This window comes from Eriocheir sinensis, chromosome 21, assembly GCF_024679095.1.
Source record: "Eriocheir sinensis breed Jianghai 21 chromosome 21, ASM2467909v1, whole genome shotgun sequence".
In the NCBI taxonomy this organism is placed as follows: domain Eukaryota; kingdom Metazoa; phylum Arthropoda; class Malacostraca; order Decapoda; family Varunidae; genus Eriocheir; species Eriocheir sinensis.
The window spans coordinates 5308760-5327190 of record NC_066529.1 but is presented as its reverse complement, the minus strand read 5'-3'; the positions used below and the strand labels follow the sequence as shown (position 1 = coordinate 5327190).

Below are 18431 nucleotides of genomic sequence, written 5' to 3'. Positions count from 1 at the left end.
TACACTTTTTCCATATACCTTCGTTCTTGCATCTTTACGGTATGAGTATGAACATAAGAACGTAAGGAGTCTGCAAGAGGCCGATAGGACAAGTACAAGGCAGCTCTTGCGAACCTAACCCCTACTAACATCACCATCCATGAACTTATCTAATCTGTTTTTGAATGTGACTATAGTATTGGCACTCACAAAGATGAATAAAGATGAATAAGATCAGGAGGCAGAAAAGGAGGAGAAAGAGGAGGAGGAGCAGGATAAGTTATATTAGTGTTTCCGTTATCATCAATTATATAATGGGTATACTCAAGATACTTGTAATAGTTTTTGTTTTCTTTCTTAAATGCTTAGAATTAAATCACTCGAGACGTGTTATTTTCTGTTGGCGCTAATGTCAAGTATGTTTTTTGTGATCATGTTTTAAGACAACTTTCAGATATATATAATGTCATATTCTTTTTTTTTCATATATTTGCCTCAGAATCGCATGCCTTTAGTGAAAGATACTATATACGTAAGAAATGTTCGTAAATATTGTATAGTGGATGTGAGTGAAATGGCTTAGGGACGTAGGTAAGTCTCCGCTGGCTCACGTGCTAACCCGCGGAAGTTTTCTGTGTCTGGGGACGAGGGGCAACAATTGTATTTCTACGCGAAGTTCTTACTCTACGATATTTTAATTTCACTTGGTTTAAAGGGACTAATCCCTCATTTGCTCTGCTTGTTTCCTTCAGCTGACAGCCACCTTGCCTTCATTGTTTCCCTGTTCGTGTACGCTATTTTTTTTTTTTTTTCCCTCAGTGCAGTAATTCTTAAATCGTCCAGTCCAGTTACCTGTTCCCTTCAGCTGCCTGCCGCCCGGTCTCGCTGTTCCCGAGGCTGTTTTCCTTCATGACCTCCCCTCCTCCAACTCCCCAACCCCAACATCATCCAACCCCGTCTAGGGCCTGCCAACATATTGATCATCCTCGCCTCTCATTTTTCACGTCAGCGGCACGATATTATCGCGCGAGAGTGATACACAAATTAATCTTCCGGCTCTATGAAGTATACTTCGTCATTTTTCTCCTCCGAGGAAACGTATTTTTCCCCCCGGATTCCAATAAATGTTGTGGATCAATCCTGGACGGACTAGCCGAGTTACCTAACGCCGGCGTGGCTGGTGTTGTCCTGCTGCCCTGTCCCTGCATCTGCCCCTGCCCCTGTAGTCAGTTACTCCTCGCCACAGCGGCAGGTGGACGGGAGGAAAGGAGCAGGGGGCAAAGAGCAGAAGAGTGGGAGAAGGGGCGAGGAGTTATGAGGGAAGGAAAAGGTGGAGGAATGGGAGGAGTAAAATGACCTGGCTGGTCACGCCGAACACACACACACACACACACACACATACACACACACAAACGTGCATGCGCAAGCACAAAAAGTTTAATATATTTTTCAAACGCTGCGGTAGTGTGGCGCCCTGGGTGGGACGCCTCGTCACAGCCGCCCTCCGGGGATAAAATCCAAAACGTCCCGTCGGTGGCCGCCGCACAGTTCATTCACTCGACGCGCACCACGGGGATGCCTCGTGTTCATTACCTCGACAGTAAACCTCAAATACACTCCGAGGGAATGCAACGTTGGCATGATTCTCTCAGTATTCTCGCCTTAACGAGGTCTTGTGACTTTCGGGAGAAAATACATTTGTTTTGTTTCCAACTTGATGCCTCCGCGGCCGGAAACCAAATTTTCTTCTCTCAAAGGAGGAGGATCGGACAACATGATAACAAATTGGCCCTCAACAAAGGTTCGCAGTTTCTCAAACCTCAGTAGCGTTCCTGTTCCTGCTCGTTCCGGTATGAATTTTAGACCCTCAGAGCGAGGAATATAGAACAAAAATGTAGCCGTCCAAGTTGCTGCCAAACAAACCTCAAAGTCATTCTTTATTTCGTAATATCCATATATACATAATAATAATGATAATGATAATAATAATAATAATTATTATTATTATTATTATTATTATTATTATTATTATTATTATTATTATTATTATTATTATTATTATTATTATTATTATTATTATTATTTTATTACCATTGTTATTATTATTATTATTTTATTATTATTATTATTATTATTATTATTATTATTATTATTATTATTATTATTATTATTATTATTATTATTATTATTATTATTATTATTATTATTATTATTATTAATATTATTATCATCCTATTAAAGAAAAATGTCTACATTAATAACAAGTCATCATTAAACTAAATTCAATTACATTTTTTTCGCCATTTATTCATCATTTGAACAGCATATTGGACTTTAATATTGTTGAGCCTTTTACCTCGTCTCTTAATTCTAGATAAAAAAAACTACAATATCGTAGCAACAAAATGAATAAAAAGGCTGGACGTAATGAAGGAGGTAGCATATCCTTGACGCACGCGGCGCCATGGTGAGGTGAAGGAAGATAAAAAGCTATTAATGAGTAGCGTGTCAGGTATGTCACCCCCCTACCCTCCCCTCCCTCCTGCTCCCCCTCCCTCCCAATCAAGCCTCACGACACACCAACACACCAAGGAGTCCAGGCGCCTCACCAGACACACTTTGCTCCGTCTGGTGAGCTCGAGGAAGCGTCGGTGTAGCTCTCGGCCTATACGTGACTATAGGGAAACGCCTGACATCATCTGAGTACCCTGTCCACGCCCTACAATATATCAAAATATCATAAAAGAGCGGAAAACAGGAAGCACCACCTCACTGCTCAGTTTGGTGGAGGAAAAAATGAGTTAGTGAATATTTTGTCGTACTGGTGACTAGAGTGCAGTACCTTGCATCCTGAGAGTGTCATTACCACGCCCTAGAAATTATAGTAACGACGAAGAGATAAAAAGGAAAAAAAATACCCTTTTCAGTTTGATGCTCCGGAATGAGAGAAAGTTGATGAACCATTTTATCTAATATTGACCAGAACCTCTCCTTACACTGCAGAGAAGCATCACTTCGCCCTAGCAGAAACAAGAAGAAGAAAAAACAACAGACTTCCTGCTAAGTCTGCCCATTCAAGAAGGAAAATTAGTGTTGCTGCAGGTTTTGACGTTCTGGTGAGTAGTGCAACGCCTCACACCGCAGATATACCTGATCTCACCCCCAAAGGAATTATATATCAAGAAACGTGGGGGAAAACACCGTCCTTCCCCGCCTTGCGTTCAACAAGAAAAAATAACCCAACTCTCGGCTTACTGATGCCCAGCGCACTGCTTTACAACCCAGGGAATCTTCACTCCGACTTAGAGCAAAGTTAAGGGTTAAGTGTGAGGAAAAAGAGCAGCAGACAACTTTTTACTCTGCTAGATGCTTGAAGAAGGGTATAATTGGTGCACATCTTAACTTGGTGGTGACCAGAGAATTCTTATCACAACCTAGAGAATCTAATTTAATACCAGGAAGAGAGGGAGAAAAAATACAGACACTTTCACTCGGCTTAAAAGTCTCCTGCCTAGTGTCCAGTTTAACATTCAGACATTAACCGGTAGCCCCCTGAGACCCACGCCGCGTGTTGTCATGGGGAGGTGATGTGTTTTTGTGTGTGACTGGTGGGGAGGCCACGTTGCCCGCGCCAACCATAGAAGCTCCAGTATACAACCATTCCTGACGACCGCTGCTTCCAGGCGCCGCCAACACACTGCTCCGGTAAATTGCATGAGTATTCATTATTTAAATGTCGTATTGCTTGATAATTGAAGGGTCTCGGAAGTTAATCTTTGTGTAAATACCTTGTAGTGGGGGAGAGGTAAGGTGTATGGGTGGCGAGGCGCACGGAAGGGTTGTCTGTGTGTGTGTGTGTGTGTGTGTGTGTGTGTGTGTGTGTGTGTGTGTGTGTGTGTGTGTGATGGGAGACAGCAGTCATTCCAGCTGCCTCGCCGGGGCCGCCAGCGGGTCATGTAGCTCCTTCACCTCTGCCACAGGTCAGTAGAGTCCTTCCGCAGCCTCACTCCCGCTCGTCCCCGCGGCGAGACACCTGTGTAGGGCCGCGTGAAGGTGTGTTAGCCGCTGTTTAGCTGAATGACTATTTGTATCACACAATGGCAAAATGATCTCGAGGAAGACCATCAGTATAAGTTTACGAGACGTGGCGTTTCATGAGTTAAATGGCTTCATATAAATTATATCAATAGAGCGACTGTTTGACTGGAGAATTGTTCCCACACTCCTCATCGATTTGCTGTTGAAAAGAATTAAAAGACTTGTCACGGGACGCAAGGCATTACACGAGGCAATGTATTATATATATATATATATATATATATATATATATATATATATATATATATATATATATATATATATATATATATATATATATATATATATATATATATATATATATATATATATATATATATATATATATATATATATATATATATATATATATATATATATATATATATATGTGTATATGTGTGTTTATGTGTGTGTATTTGTGTGTGTGTGTGTGTGTGTGTGTGTGTGTGTGTGTGTGTGTGTGTGTGTGTGTCGTGGCAGAGGTGGTCTCTCAGCAACCTGGGCCAAACAGTCAAGTGCTCAATAAGTGGCCGGGGAGAGACACGCACGCAAACCTTCCCCTCGCCTCACACCTCCCCTCCCGGTACCTGATCACCCCTGACCTCATCACCTCCATTACCCACCTTTTTCCTTCTCATTTTGCTTCACCTTCCTCTGTTTCCTTGCCCCACCTCTGTCGTGGCCCTTAGTCTTCACCTCCCTAACCTTACCTCGTCCCTTATTACCATTACCTCCCATTCCTCCTTCATTTTACCACCTTTCCTTCACCTTAAACCTCTCCCCCTCCTTCCCTTTCCCTCCCCTCTCTATCTGACCCCTCCTCTCTCCTTTCTGACCTTGCCTCACCTCCCTTACTTTTTTGCCCCTCTATCTTTGCCACGCGCCTGCCCTCCCCTCGTCACCCCTCACTTCACTCCCCTGGGCGTTCGTATTTTTCGCCACCTTTCAGTATAAAATTTTACCTCCAATAATTTTCTTTTGTCTGTGTGTGTGTGTGTGTGTGTGTGTGAGAGAGAGAGAGAGAGAGAGAGAGAGAGAGAGAGAGAGAGAGAGAGAGAGAGAGAGAGAGAGAGAGAGAGAGAGAGAGAGAGAGAGAGAGAGAGAGAGAGAGATTCTCTCTCTCTCTCTCTCTCTCTCTCTCTCTCTCTCTCTCATATGCTGTACACGTGTATGATGGAATGTGAAATATGATGTAGCAGTAAAAATTTTAATGGAGCAAAACCTTTGGAATTAGTGAGTGTAATTACTGACGGGGGGGATACTGTGTTTGCCTTTGTTTGTGTGTGTGTGTGTGTGTGTGTGTGTGTGTGTGTGTGTGTGTGTGTGTGTGTGTGTGTGTGTGTGTGTGTGTGTGTGTGTGTGTGTGTGTGTGTGTGTGTGTGTGTGTGTGTGTGTGTGTGTGTGTGTAAGATTAGTTAATGGTACTAGTATATTTGATGGACAAGTAATAATAACAATGTCTCATATCCGTGAATTTAATTGAACTGTTCGAAAATCATCACAACAATTTTCTTTTTTGAGTATAGACAAACCAGAATGGAGCGAGTTCGGTGCCATTATTATTTTTTCAGTGCTCGGGGCGGGGGGCAGGTGACCCCAACACAGGTCAATGCGTCCGTCATGAGCAGAAAAACAGGAATAGTAATATAAAAAAAAATCGTACTCACCCACCTTTAGAGAGAGAGAGAGAGAGAGAGAGAGAGAGAGAGAGAGAGAGAGAGAGAGAGAGAGAGAGAGAGAGAGAGAGAGAGAGAGAGAGAGAGAGAGAGAGAGAGAGAGAGAGAGAGAGAGAGAGAGAGAGAGAGAGAGAGAAGCGTGGGCCTTTCTGATTGCTTAGTGTCTGTTTGTTGTGCCTATGTACCTGGCAACGCGGAGAATACCTGTCCTATATTAGCAGGATGTGTTATTATCATTGTTATTAATATCATCCTTATTGTTATTATTTATATTATCATTATTTTGTTCTTATTTTCATTATCATTATTATGGTTATTGTTATTATTATTATTATTATTTTTGTCATTATTGTTATCATTCTTCTAATTGCTATTGTATTTTGTATCATTGCTTTTCTGATTATTATTATTATTATTATTATTATTATTATTATTATTATTATTATTATTATTATTATTATTATTATTATTATTATTATTATTATTATTATTATTATTATTATTATTATTTTCATTATTACTATTGTTAATATCATTATAACGGTGTTGCTACTATTGTTTTATTGATGCCCTGGATAATGGTTTGTAATATAAGACAACTTCAAATATTTACTTATTTGCTTATTGATAAATGTTTATTCCCTGCTCAGCGTGAGTGAGCGTGTCGCCGCTGCAGCCATGAGGGACGTGCGCCGCCTGCTGGTGGTGTGGGGCGTGCTGCTCCTCACGCTGCCCGCCCTCTGCCCCGCCGCCGGTGAGTGGGGCACCAAGGGCTGTCTGTACCTTCCTTTTCGTAAACATTTTCATTTGCTAACATTTTTAACTTCTTATCACTTTATAGAGTCTTCCGCGTCGCTGACACCCTAGCGCACTCACCTTCCCTTAGAACCAGTCTTATCGCTAACACCCTCACGTCCTGTAATCATCGCTAAGCCTTCCTTGTCGCCATGCCACTCACTCACTCACTCACTAATAAAAATAGGTATTTTCCCTAACCTCTCTTCTCCCTCGCTGTGTAGTTATTGCTTCAGATGCTTTTTATGTTTACCCTTAACCCTCAAACCTGACCTTTCCCCGTCACTAATTCCTTTTTGTTGTATCAATTCGTTACTGTAGTGGGGTTTTTTTTTCGCTTTTCTCACGCGATTGTTCGTTACTTCCTCATTCTCCTAACATATTCTATTGCTATTTCGTCATTTCTCTACCCATTTTTTCGTCATTACTACATTGCATTAATACATTACGTCGTCAGCTTTCTAACAAAACTCCCCTTTCACTAATTCCTTATCGCTTATCCCAGGTGTTCTACCGTTACGTCCTCATTCTCATAACCTTTATATATCAAACGGCAAAGTGTTGCCGCAAACGTTCCTTATATTGTCTCCTGCTTCTCAACCTTTCAAAAAGATTAAGAATATAAGGAACATTGTTGTAGCTTTTAAAAAATAGCCAACGGAAGCTACTCAATTAGTTAACTTCAACATGATCTTATCAATCGCCCTCCTTCAGTATGCCTCCTCCTCATTCATAACGATCTTTGTATGTAATGTATCAGTAAATTCTTTGGTAACAGTTTCCTTACCTTCGGAATGTTCACACTGGTGGCTTTTCTGTGTCATCCTTAGCTAGACATCACTTTTTATTAGCTCTATAAATGTCAATATTACTTTACTGAAGAAGAAAACATTAGAAGCAAGTGGCATTTTTTAATATTGTACAATCACGGTGGAAGCTTATCAGTGGTGAGAGATGACTGGTAAAGAAAAAAAGAGAACATATATACCAGTTTCTTAGTTACATTTTTTTGTTTTTGTTTTAAAGACGTGTGTTGAGGGAAGGTGGCAAGGTATTTTTATATTTGTTGTTGTTGTTGCTTGTTTTTTTCTGAATTGAGTAAGGCGACTAGTCTCGTATTTTAGTTAATTCTGTCATGTTGTCATATAGCTCCTTAAGCTTAGTTATAGGTGTGTGTGTGTGTGTGTGTGTGTGTGTGTGTGTGTGTGTGTGTGTGTGTGTGTGTGTGTGTGTGTGTGTGTGTGTGTGTGTGTGTACTGCATTATATTATGTATAATTGTATATGTGCATATGCAAAGATAAATGGGTGGATGAAGGAGCTTTAAATAGTTTGTCATATATTACTTTCCCAGACGTGGATGGCGGGTGGAGTGACTGGTCTGAGTTGTCGTCGACGTGCACCAAGGCGTGTGACGTGGGCTCGGAAAAGAAGGTGAGGTCGTGCACCAACCCAGCGCCGCAGGGCAACGGCCGTCTGTGCGTCACGGAGGACGGCAGTGCTTCTAAAGACCCGGAGTTCAAGTTGTTCCCCTGCAACGTTCACAGCTGCTGGGGTGAGTAAAGCGGCCAGGCGGGGGTACCGTAGGTGAGGAGTGGTGGAGTGGAGTACAGAGCGTTTTTTTTTTCTTTTTTCAGGTAGGGTGATAGACGAGGGTCTTGAAATATCAGAAGCACTCTGTCTCCATAAACTTAGGCACACACACACACGCACCACACACACGCACACACACACACACATACACCAAAAAAGAAAGAAAGAAAAAAAAAAAAAGCTCCCCTTCCCTCTAAAAGTATTCTAATATATCTTCAGAGGTGTCGTGATATTCTCCTTTAGGTGTTTCAATGCTCTTCCACCTAAACTAACATTACAACATATTATAAACATCCTGACAGTACCAAGAGCTCTGTGCATCCCACCCTCTGTTATTTACTTATATATATATTTTTTAAACTGTGACTACCCATTGATCAGTGTTTAGGGACCCAACACTGCATGGGGAGTGACTCGTTAGACGCATCCCAATGAGCCTTGGATGACGTGGCGTGTTGTGTGTTCCCTCAGACAACAGCTGGAGTGAGTGGGGCAACTGCACGGTGGAGTGTGGCCGCGGTATTACGAAGAGATACGCGGTGTGTGGAAACGAGAGTCTGCCGTGCGTCGACAACCAGTACAAGGAGGAGGTGAAGGCCTGCAACACCTGGAACAAGACCACATGCCCCAGTACGTAGACAGGTGACAGTGGCGTCGCTAAACCCGTTGTTATATGAAGTCAGTATAGGCCTGTGTGTTTTATTGTGTTGTCTGAGCAAACTGCCTTCATAGTCACTTTCATTCTACAAATTGTCGTAAACTTTTACTGTTATATCAGTCAGCGTCAAGATACATGATATTTAAAAAGATGGATAAAAAATGGACAAATTATTTTCAATCAAAGTATGTGCTACTTCAAAAGAATATTTAGTTCTATCATGTTTTTCATCTGTTTCGTATTTACTTTGAGTGTGTGTTGAGACCATTCTAATTTCGTTTTTTTTTATGTTTGTTTCTGATCCGCAACAAATTTAAGTTTTTATGAAACTGAATGCAACATACACTTCTTTTTCTTCTTCTTCTTCTTCTTTTTCTTCTTCTTCTATTTCTTTTCCTTTTCAGTTTTCTTCTTCTTCTTCTTCTTCTTTCTTTTTCGTTTTCTTCTTTTTCTTCTTCTTCTTCTTCTTCTTCTTTTTCATCTTCTTCTTCTTCTGCTGCTTCTTCTTCTTCTTCTTTTTCATCTTCTTCTTCTGCTGCTTCTTCTTCTTCCCTGGAATCACCCATGTTTCTCCCTCCCTCAGGCCCGTGTGAGGCCAAGAAGTGCCCAGACATCGCCGTGTGCCTGGACAAGTCGACGGAGACAGATCCCGTGGCTGTGTGTGTGTGCACGATGAGCTACATCATGAACGAGGCCAAGACAGCCTGCATCCGTGAGTGTACCGCGCCGAGAGGTTGATTGAGGTGGTCTTCACTTAGGCACTAAACGACGTGAGCTCAGGAGGCTTCACGGAGCACAGTCAGTTTTAGGAGCAGATAAAATAGCATGAATTCTTCGCTATATATTTCTTCTTACTATGTCTTTTGTTTATTAATTTACCTGTATACATTTTCTCTTATTTTACGGTGGGGAGCAAGGTAAGAGCGAAACAGAATCATAAGAAAAATTCATAATACGAGCCAGAGAAAGACGCCAATAGACAGAGATCGGATTTTGTTCTTGAGGATGTGTTTATTTCCGCATCTCAAAGCATCTAGTCACAAGGCATTTCTCCTACAGACACAACCGCATAAGCTTAAGAACATGTCATGGTGGTTAATACAGAAAAAAAGCTGCAACAATTCCTCACGTATCAATCAGGGTTCTATTACTTCGGGAATATTTATATTTCTCTGACCCTCGCTCAGCCTTATTTTCATCCCCCGCAGCCGTGAAATACTTCCTCCTCGTCCTTGCGGGAAATAAATTGCCACCAAGTCGGTGATAAATCTTCAAGCTCGACGCTGCGGGGACGAAAGGAGAAATTGCACTCACTGACCTTTTGTGCGTGTGTGCGTGTGTGAGTGTTGTGTGTGTAGCTGTGGGTGTTTGTAAGTGTGTGTGTGAGGGTGGTGGCTTGTGTGTTTGTGTGCTTCTCGGATACACATAGAAGACTCCCTTTAACCCCATCTATTCACTTTTCTTATCCTTGCCGTGCCGTTCCTTGAGGCTCCCTGGGTGTATATGGAACTGGCTTGACAGATACACGCAAAGATGGACTAATTTAGCTTCATGTATTTGTCTTCCTCTTAACTTCCTTACATCGAGTCGAGGCTCTCCGAGGATGTCTAATTTAACTGAGTGGTTAGTTACGGTATACTATGCAGCTGATATGTTATGTGGGGTATTAACTTATCTAGGTATCCCTGTCTAGCTTGGTATGTATCTATCTGTATAGTTATATGTATCTCTATGTTCGTGCTGTACAGTCCACCGTCACCCCCCCCACACACACACACACCCTATGTACCTCTCCAACTATTCCTCTTCTTCCATTCTTCCCCATAATGCCTCGAGGTTACGCAGGATGAGGTCAGTGAGGTCATCGCGGTAACAACTTTTGCAATGATCACTAGATTCTTTGCTCCCCTGCCTGAGGTTTAAAATACGTCATTATGATCTCCTTTTGCTGTCATTTTCATGTTCAAACTCTATCACATGGCCATTGTCCCTGGCTGCTCTCTTTCCACTTTTTTTCTGTTCCACTTTTCCATCTGTAAGACGGTCTATGTGTGTCTTTGCGTCGGCAGTTCCACCACCCACCTCTCCAACGCCCCGCCCCATCCCAACCCTGCCGCCGGCGCAGAAGGTGGTGGCGACGGTGATCTCCAAGACGGCCTCCACCATCATCATCATCTGCGTCTCCATCTGCCTCATCATCTTCCTCGTCCTGCGCATCTTCACGGAGGATCGAATCATTCAGATGAACATGGAGATCTCCCTCGTCCTCGCCCACGCCATGCTCATGTTCCCGACCTCCTTCACCGAGACGCCTGTGAGTATGCCGCCTTTTCTTTTTCCTCCTCCCCTCGTCTCCATCCTCTCTACTCTTCTTTCTACAGCCTCCAATACCTCACAGACCCGTCCCATTCAGCTACCTCCCATCTTTCTCCACCTCCTTCTCCTCCCTATCTGTTTTCATCTTCTCTCCTCATCTCTCCTAATCCTCCTCCTCCTCCTACTTTATCCACCCTCAGCCTCACCGAACTCTCCTACTCAGAAACTTCCCATCTTCATCTCTCTTTCTCTTCTCTTTCTCCTCCCCATTAGTCTCCATCTTTTCTCCTTTCCTCTTCCTTCTCTCAACCTTACCTAACTCTCCCATTCAACCACCTCCCATTAACTTTTCAACCATTTTCCTCCCACTTTTCCTTTGTCTCCATCTTCTCTCATCTCCTCCTTAACCTCACCTAACCACCCCATTCAACCACCTCACATCAACCCTTCACCCTTCTCAAACCCCTTCCTTTACACCCCCTCAGGACATGTGGCGCGTTATCTCCAACCCTTCACCCTTCTCAAACCCCTTCCTTTACACCCCCTCAGGACATGTGGCGCATTATCTCCAACCCTTCACCCTTCTCAAACCCCTTCCTTTACATCCCCTCACGACATATGCCGCGTTATCTCCAACCCTTCACCCTTCTCAAACCCCTTCCTTTACACCCCCTCAGGACATGTGCCGCGTTATCTCCATCTTCATCCACTACTTCTTCACGGCGTGCTTCATGTTCATGTTCCTGGAGGCGCTGCACATGTACGGCTACGTGGCCTATGTTGTGAAGCAGAACGGCATGTGCTCGCGGGTGCAGAACACGCTGGTGGGCTGGGGCGTGGCTACCATCATCCTACTCTTCTGCATCTGCTTCCAGTACGAGAACTACGGCGGGAAATACCAGTGAGTGCAGTAGTAGTAGTGGTAGTAGCAGTGGTAATAGTAGTAGTGGTAGTAGTCAAGTAGTAGCCAAGAGATGATGGCGCCACTATAAACACTTACCTGCGCCATGACGGGCTGGGGCCAACTACCATCCAGGCCCCTCATGAAAAGCCTACCGGCGCTATAGGCGTTCACGTAAAAAAAAAAAAAAAAAAAAGTAGTGGTAGTAGTTATAATAGTAGCAGTAGTAGTAGTAGTAGTGGTGGTTATACTTCTTACTCTCAATAATTTCGTCTTTACTTCCTCTTTTGCCCCTCTTTTCTCTCTCTCTCTCTCTCAGTCTCTCTACATACAAACTTATTTTTCCCTCTTCTTATTGCGTTTCTTTTCCTCCTCAATTAAGGTGACCAACAGAGTAATGCTTTTTTCCCTTACCTCGCCTTCCTCTCCCTCTCCCAAACTTTTCTTCGCCCTTTCCGAATCCTTCTGTCCTCAATCACTTTGCTTCTTAATTCTTTCTCCTTTCATACAAACTTATTTTCCCCTCTCCTTTTTGCGTTTCTTTTCCTCCTCAAGGTGACCAACGGTATATTGCTTTTCCCTTACCTCGCCTTCCTCTCCCTCTCCTAAACTTTTCCTCGCCCTTTCCACTCCTTCTGTTCTCAATCACTTTGCTACTCAACTCTCTCTACTTCCTTTCATACAAACTTATTTTTCCCTCTTCTTATTGCGTTTGTTTTCCCTCCTCAAGGTGACCAACGGTATAATATTGCTTTTCCCTTACCTCGCCTTCCTCCCCCTCTCCTAAACTTTTCTTCCGTAAACACGATTCGTCACTCTATGTCTTTCCTTCCCTCCCTCAGCTGCTGGCTACAGGCCGACACCCCGCTATTCTACGGCCAAATTATCCCCATCGTGGCCCTGGTGACGCTGACCTTCACCCTTATCGAGGCCGCTGGATCCGCCAACTACAAGCCCCTCAAAGGTACATGATGGATAGCGTGAAAGCGGCGAGGGGAAGGAGGCTGACAGGGAGCGATGGACGGGGAATGGAAAGGTTGTGTATAGGAGGGGAGAGACGGGAAGAAGGAATGAATAAAGGAAGGGAAGGAAAAAAGGATGCGGGGAGAAAGAAGGTTAGAGGAGAAGGTGAAAGGGAAAAGTAGATGAGTAGATAGACAGATAGAGAGAGAGAGACGTGGGTAAGGAGAGACGTGGAGAAGGAAGGAAGGAAGGGAAGAAAGAGGGTTAAAGGAGGGTGAGAGAAGGAAGTGAGTGGAAAGGAAAAGTAGAGGAGGAGGAGGAGGAGAGTGACAGCGAGCGATGGACGGGAAATGGAAAGGTTGTGTATGGGAAGGGAGAGAGGGGAAGGAGGAAAGAAGGGAAGGGAAAAGGAGGAGGAGAGAAAGAGGTGATAGAGAGAGAATTGAGAGTGAGAGCGAGAGGCACCTACACAAACAACACTCCCCCCCCCCCAAAAAAAAAAAAAAAAAAAAACGTGTACCGCGAAAGACAGACAGACAGGCACATTGACAGAGAAGCAGATATGGACAGAGACAGACAGACAGGTAGAGAAGCAGAAACAGACAAACACACATACATACACTCCGACCAGAAACGCATCTATATACACATACAGAGACCTGGCGGCAGAAAGCAAACTGAAATGCGTAGCCAAACTGCACTAAAGTAAATGACACTGCATACATCACTGGAAGGGAGGACGAGGGCGCAGGGGAAGGGGGCGCGGCGAAGCGAAAGAGTGATGGGAAGCACGTGAGTAGTGGAAATTGGAATGACCGCGATGTGTACCAACTAAAAACAAGCTGAAAATTTATCTCTTCATGAATTTTACTGATAGATAGAGAGAGAGAGAGAGAGAGAGAGAGAGAGAGAGAGAGAGAGAGAGAGAGAGACTGGCGTTAAAATGGGATATGATTGAAGACCTTACCTCCAATATTTCCCTTTTACTCCCTTTTCCCCCTCATCCTCATCCATTTAATTCCCCTCTTTCCCCTTTAACATTCCCCTTTTACTTTCCTCTTTCCCATTCTTATCGTTTCTTTCATCCTCTGTCCATTTCTTCACCATCTCCTTCACCCCCTCTCTTCCTCGTCTCGTCCCCAGGCATTGACAAGCACCAGCGGACGAGCGCCAAGTTCTCGCAGCGCACCAACCTGATCATCATGCCCTTCGTCTTCGCCCACATGCTGGTCGGGATATACTCCGAGTACGAGCAGAACCTTCCCCTCTACAGCATCTTCACCATCCTCAACAGCGTGACCGGATTCCTGGTGCTGTTTCTTCACTGCTTCAACAACCAGCAGGTGAAGGAAAGGAGGAGGAGGAGGAGGAGGAGGAGGAATGGGAGGTCATGGGATAGTAAGGCAAAGGTAAAAGGGAAGGAAAAGTATGGTAAAGAGAAAGGGAAAAAATAGGAAAATGCAAAGTCAAACGGAGGTAAAAGAAGAGTAGGGAAAGAAAAGGATGTTAAAGAGGCAGGGGAGGAAAATAGAGAGAACACCGAAGTAGCAGGGGGAGTGGCACATGGGAAGCTGAAAGGAGGAGGAGGAAGAGGAGGTGGAGAAGCATAGACATTTAAGGAAGAAAAAGCGGAAGTCAGTGATGCATTGGAGGAGGTTAGGAAGGAAACTAATAGAAAGGAGAAGCAGAGAGGCTAAGTTCTCATTCATTGATCTATTGCCGAGTGTTCATAAGTACTAAGTTTTCATTATTTCATTGATCTATTGCCGAGTGTTCATAAGTACGAAACACACACTCCGTCTAGTGACTAATCTAAATCTTCTGTTCCAGGTACGTCTGAAAATGATCGGCATGTACAGGTCGATGAGTCGGGGCGGAGGCCACTAGGGGCTACAAACTGCTGGATGGGGCGCCTCGCTATGCTCCTTTATGCCCTGCACGCCCGTACTCGGATCAGGAAGAGAAGGTGCCTTAGCGAGTCGTATTATCAGACATTTCGCCGCCCAAGAACACATATTTGACAAGGCTTTCGTAGGAGCTGTGGGCATTTCCAGGGGTAGGTTTATCACCCTGGTGGTAGTTTGACCCTTCTTTACCGTGAACCTGAAGAAACGCTCATTAGAACCCGACTGACCCCCTCTTTTACCTTTAGAAAGAGATGATGTGGGAAGCGAAAGTATCTTATAATACCGGCCTGCATCGTGCCCTTTTGTAATTAAGAACGACTCTTGTAGCTGTTTGGAATCTTTAGAGCCACATCAGAGTACTATTAAATTATTTGGCAACAGTATTCTTTGCGTATTTGCTTTCATGTTCCGTTGCCTTGCCGAAAGTCACTTATCGAGCACTCTACTGATATAAGGCAACAGGGTGTAGGTTGAAGTGGTTCTCGGCAGTGGTGGAGCAGTGAGTGGGTCTCGACGGAACAAGACACTCGGAGTAAAGTTGGAACCCTCCCTCAAAGACCCCCAACTTTGATTCGGCGGATAATACAATGAACTGATGAATTGGATGGTATAACGCAAATTGGATGGCAGAATTAACATGGTTCCCCTCAAATGCAGACCCCTTGTTGCTCCACTGGTTCTCTCTCATGTTCTCGCTCCACGGTGGCAGGTGGTGTGGTGCCCAGGTCACGGTTAGCACCACATCAGATACTCAGCAGTCAGCACTCACGGCGGGTATATACAGTGTTGAGTGCGGAAACAAGTAAATATGAAATATGTTGTGCTAAAAATTCTTGTTTATTCATATTCAATACTTTGCAGGCTTTACTACAACCAAAGATTGTCCGCGTAAGTGACGTCCTAGTTTATCATTCAAAGCGTCGCTGCCTCTTGGTTACGAATGTGTTTGTTTTATTATTTATTTTACAGTCAAGTCTAGTTTTACGAAGGGCATTCTCGCTGTTATCCAGTGAAGGCTGAGAGGTTTTACGTTAGTTGCCGTGACGGGATTCGCTTTCTGTTCGGCGGCAACGTTTTCTGTGCCAGTGAATTGGGAGACTCGTGTAATTTCCTTCGCTAGTGCAGGGATGAGGTACTCGCATTCGTTATTCGTATTTAAATACATTCGAATACCGTATTTGGTTGCCTTTGTATTCGAATAATTATTTACATAAATCAAATTATTCTCATTCGTATTCGACTACAAGGGGAAAGGTTTCGTATTCTGCGAATAATCTGACGAATACCTCGAAATTCATTATCAGAAAATATTTAATGGCAGCCGTTGTTCCTTACAATTCCGGCCTCCTGGACGGACGTGTAATCGTCGTGTATAGAACAGGTTCATGAGCTCATTTTACTGTTGCCATACATAGTTACGTACTCTCAATAAGTATTCGTATTTACGAGATATTCGAATCAAAACCATTTCAGTGTATTCGAACTCGTATTCGTTGGAATTTGAAGTATTCGAATTCGTATTTGAATACACTACTCTTGTATTCACTCCCTCCCTGCTATAGTGCACGTTTAGTTAGTAAAAGCTGTTATATATTTCGAATGTGTGTGTAGATAAACCAGTTGTAAAACGTAACTAATATTAAATAACAGGACCGCATCTATACTGTCGACTGCTACCCCTCCCTCAGGAAAATTCCTTACCCCTTTTATGGGGTCAAGTTGCTGGTTTAGTGGCCCTTACCGGCTGTTTTGTGAGGGGTTGTGTACTATCTTTTAGGTTCGTTAAGCAGTCGGGATCATGTTATTTTCTTTATGTTGCGGTCCTGTTATCTCAAACTACCAAGTTAACACTCGAAAGTCGAACCAACCAGTCTCTTCAAGCAATATAAATTTTCGAGCAGCCAAACTTTTAATGTTACATTTAAAACACTAAGTAAAACAAAGTTGTTTTTAGGCAGCTTGAGAATTTGTTTATAGCCCGTTATCTGTCCTCCTCCCCGCTCCTCCCCCTCCCTTGTTTGCTAAGAATTCATTGGTGGTCACAGTGCGAGGCGGGGCACAGACACAGCGGAAAGCTGTTTGTGGCCTTTACAAGAATACAAAGCTTCATCTATGTAATGTCGAGAAAGAGTGCTTCATTTCTAATATCAGGTTGGTTCGACTTTTGAGTCATTATTACAAATGTATATGCAGTGTATGAAATATTACTAATATATTTAAAAGAAAAAAAAACTTTGATGTGTGAAGTAGCGATGCACGGCCATAGCGGTGTTTGCTATGGTGTTTGGGCGGTGTGTGTTTGTGATCGTGTCGGCCGTGTTCCAAGCTCTCCTTCACCAAGAGAAGTAAGTTCTTACCGTGTCAGAAACCAGCATTAACGTCTATAAATAGTTTTTCACCTCCGTTAAATTCCAATTACTTTTATTCTTGGCCCCCTTAGGCGTCATACTACTGCTGATAGAAAGTTTTTATTGAATGTCGTCTTCAACCCGTAAAAGTGGTTCCCAGAAAGCTGTCTTACAGGTCACTGGGTCTGGGAAACAGATATTCTTAGAACTATGTCCAGGGATCGGCCTGTGAAGGGAGGGCTTGTAACGCCGGCCTGTGTGTGTGTGTGTGGCACCAGAGTGATGCACACCCGTATTGTTGTGTTGGTCCTTACAAGTAAAGATGACGCCAACGGTGCCTTATGTGTGCCTGGAGAGAGAGAGAGAGAGAGAGAGAGAGAGAGAGAGAGAGAGAGAGAGAGAGAGAGAGTGTGTGTGTGTGTGTGTGTGTGTGTGTGTGTGTGTGTGTGTGTGTGTGTGTGTGTGTGTGTGTGTGTGTGTGTGTGTGTGTGTGTGTGTGTGTGTGTGTGTGTGTGTGTGTGTGTGTGTAGCTTCTTCTTCAGTTTGCCGTGGACATGCACTACGAATATTAAAACACAAACTATTTCAACGACGAGTTCAAAATAATGTATCACGTCATATTTTAGTGTATACATAGTGGAAAAAAGATTCCTATATTTGTGAGGTATAGCATGTGATAGTAACTTTAAGGCGTGAGTAAGGAAATGTAGATGCATTAAAATGTTGATTTGCTCATCCGTTGCTAACTCCTGCTTGATTCATATATTTATTGATTGATGTATTTGTATATATTTTTATTTATTTATTTATTCTCTCTCTCTCTCTCTCTCTCTCTCTCTCTCTCTCTCTCTCTCTGATTTCTTTCCTTTTTTTCTATTGTTTGTGGTGTTAATATTGCAGCGTAAGCCGTCGCAAGAGGCCTCAGTGGTTTGTTTATTCTTAACTTCCCTCTACTCATCATCAGGGTTTGTCAGTGAATGGGCACCTCAGGAAGCTTCCATGGAGAGGTAAAGTATTGCTGGTGCTCGAGGTACAGTTGACGCACTGCCCACCTACCTGTTTGTTACTCCGTGGATTTGTTAATGAACGTGTACCTGAGGAAACATGGGAATGGTAAGCCATGGTATCTCGGGCTTCACATAGTCTGCCTAAGTTACAAGTTGGTCGGGTGAATTTGTCTCCATCTATAGACGTAATGGTTAAATGAGTCATAGGCT

The 18431-nt window shown here is 43.4% G+C and overlaps 1 protein-coding gene across 2 annotated transcripts; it reads left to right on the top strand.

Moving 5' to 3' along the window:
* Nucleotides 1-2611: 2611 nt before the first annotated feature.
* LOC127001560 (adhesion G-protein coupled receptor D1-like) lies at nt 2612-17915 on the top strand. Of its 2 annotated transcripts, none has more exons than XM_050866207.1 (10): nt 2612-3684; nt 6386-6489; nt 7883-8083; nt 8593-8751; nt 9363-9491; nt 10849-11093; nt 11773-11996; nt 12839-12960; nt 14103-14302; nt 14790-17915. In XM_050866207.1, the coding sequence occupies exons 2-10, from the start codon at nt 6414-6416 to the stop codon at nt 14844-14846; spliced, it is 1413 nt and encodes a 470-aa protein (XP_050722164.1). In that variant the 5' UTR covers nt 2612-3684; nt 6386-6413; the 3' UTR covers nt 14847-17915. The 2 variants fall into 2 exon arrangements, with proteins under 2 accessions (XP_050722164.1, XP_050722165.1); XM_050866208.1 differs by lacking the exon at nt 2612-3684 and adding an exon at nt 3905-3959.
* Nucleotides 17916-18431: the final 516 nt, after the last annotated feature.